The sequence below is a fragment of the Onychostruthus taczanowskii genome, unplaced genomic scaffold (assembly GCF_017590055.1).
Source record: "Onychostruthus taczanowskii isolate IOZ18803 unplaced genomic scaffold, ASM1759005v1 scaffold793, whole genome shotgun sequence".
Lineage (NCBI taxonomy): Eukaryota > Metazoa > Chordata > Aves > Passeriformes > Passeridae > Onychostruthus > Onychostruthus taczanowskii.
In genome coordinates, this window is record NW_024505815.1 from 6,631 (window position 1) to 7,658 (window position 1,028).

General features: G+C 67.2%; 1 protein-coding gene across 1 annotated transcript in view; it reads left to right on the forward strand.

The window, feature by feature from the left end:
* The window catches only part of LOC121346120 (glutenin, high molecular weight subunit DY10-like), a gene marked incomplete at its 3' end in the record, with an annotated part of 5,942 nt that extends 5,314 nt beyond the window's left edge, over positions 1 to 628 (forward strand). Inside the window, exon 3 of the mRNA XM_041423607.1 lies at positions 377 to 628. Coding sequence (XP_041279541.1) covers positions 377 to 628 — 252 coding nt within the window. The remainder of the gene's footprint in view (positions 1 to 376) is intronic.
* Between the last annotated feature and the right edge of the window lie 400 nt (positions 629 to 1,028).

The following is a 1,028-nucleotide window of genomic DNA, read 5'->3' on the forward strand; positions in this document are numbered from 1 at the left end:
CGGCTCCCCTCCCCATTCCCGGGGGTCCTGCTCTCCCATTTCCCCTCAGGACCCCCCCCCCATTCCCGGGGGTCCTGCTCCCCCATTTCCCCTCAGCATCCCCCCATTCCCAAGGGTCCTGCTTCCCCATTTCCCCTCAGGATCCCCCCCCCATTCCTGGGGGTCCTGCTCCCCCATTTCCCCCCGGGATCCCCTCCCCCTTCCCGGGGGTCCTGCTCCCCCCTTTCCCCTGAGGATCCCCCCCCATTCCCGGGGGTCCTTCTCCCCTATTTCCCCTCAGCATCCCCCTCCCCATCTCTGATTTTTGGGGGCTCCATCCCCAAATTCCACCATTTTCCCTGCCCCAATCCCCTTTTTTTTTCACCCCATTTTCCAGACGGCCTCGACAACCACAGCCACGAGCCCCAGGGTGGCTACCAGGACCCCCAGGGTGGCTACCAGGGCCACCAGGACTATCAGGAGTACCAGGGCCAGGGCCACCACCAGGAGTCCCAGGGCTACCAAGGCCAAGAGTCCCAGGGCTACCCGGGCCACCAGCACGAGTCCCAAGGCTACCAGGGCCACCAACATGAGTCCCAGGGCTACCAAGGCCACCATGGCCACCAGCAGGACCCCCAGGGCTACCAGGGCCCCCAGCAGGACCCCCAGGGCTACCAGGGCCACCAGCAGGACCCCCAGGGCTACCAGGGCCACCAGCAGGACCCCCAGGGCTACCAGGGCCACCACGGCCACCAGCAGGAGCCCCATGGCTACCAGGGCCACCAGCAGGACCCCCATGGCTACCAGCCCTACGAGGGTCACGAGGCCGAGCCGGGCTACGAGAGGAGAGCCCTGGACCAGGAGCCCCCCAGGCTGCCCCCAGGTGGGCTTTGGGGGGGTCTGGGAGGGCAGTTTGGGGGTCTCTGGGGGTCTGTGGGATGGGGGGAGTTGGGCAGGAACCCTCTTGTGGAGTTTGGGGGTCTCTGGGGGGCATTTTGGGGGTCTCTGGTGGGGGGGAATGGGGGGATTAGGGCAGGATCCCCTGTCCT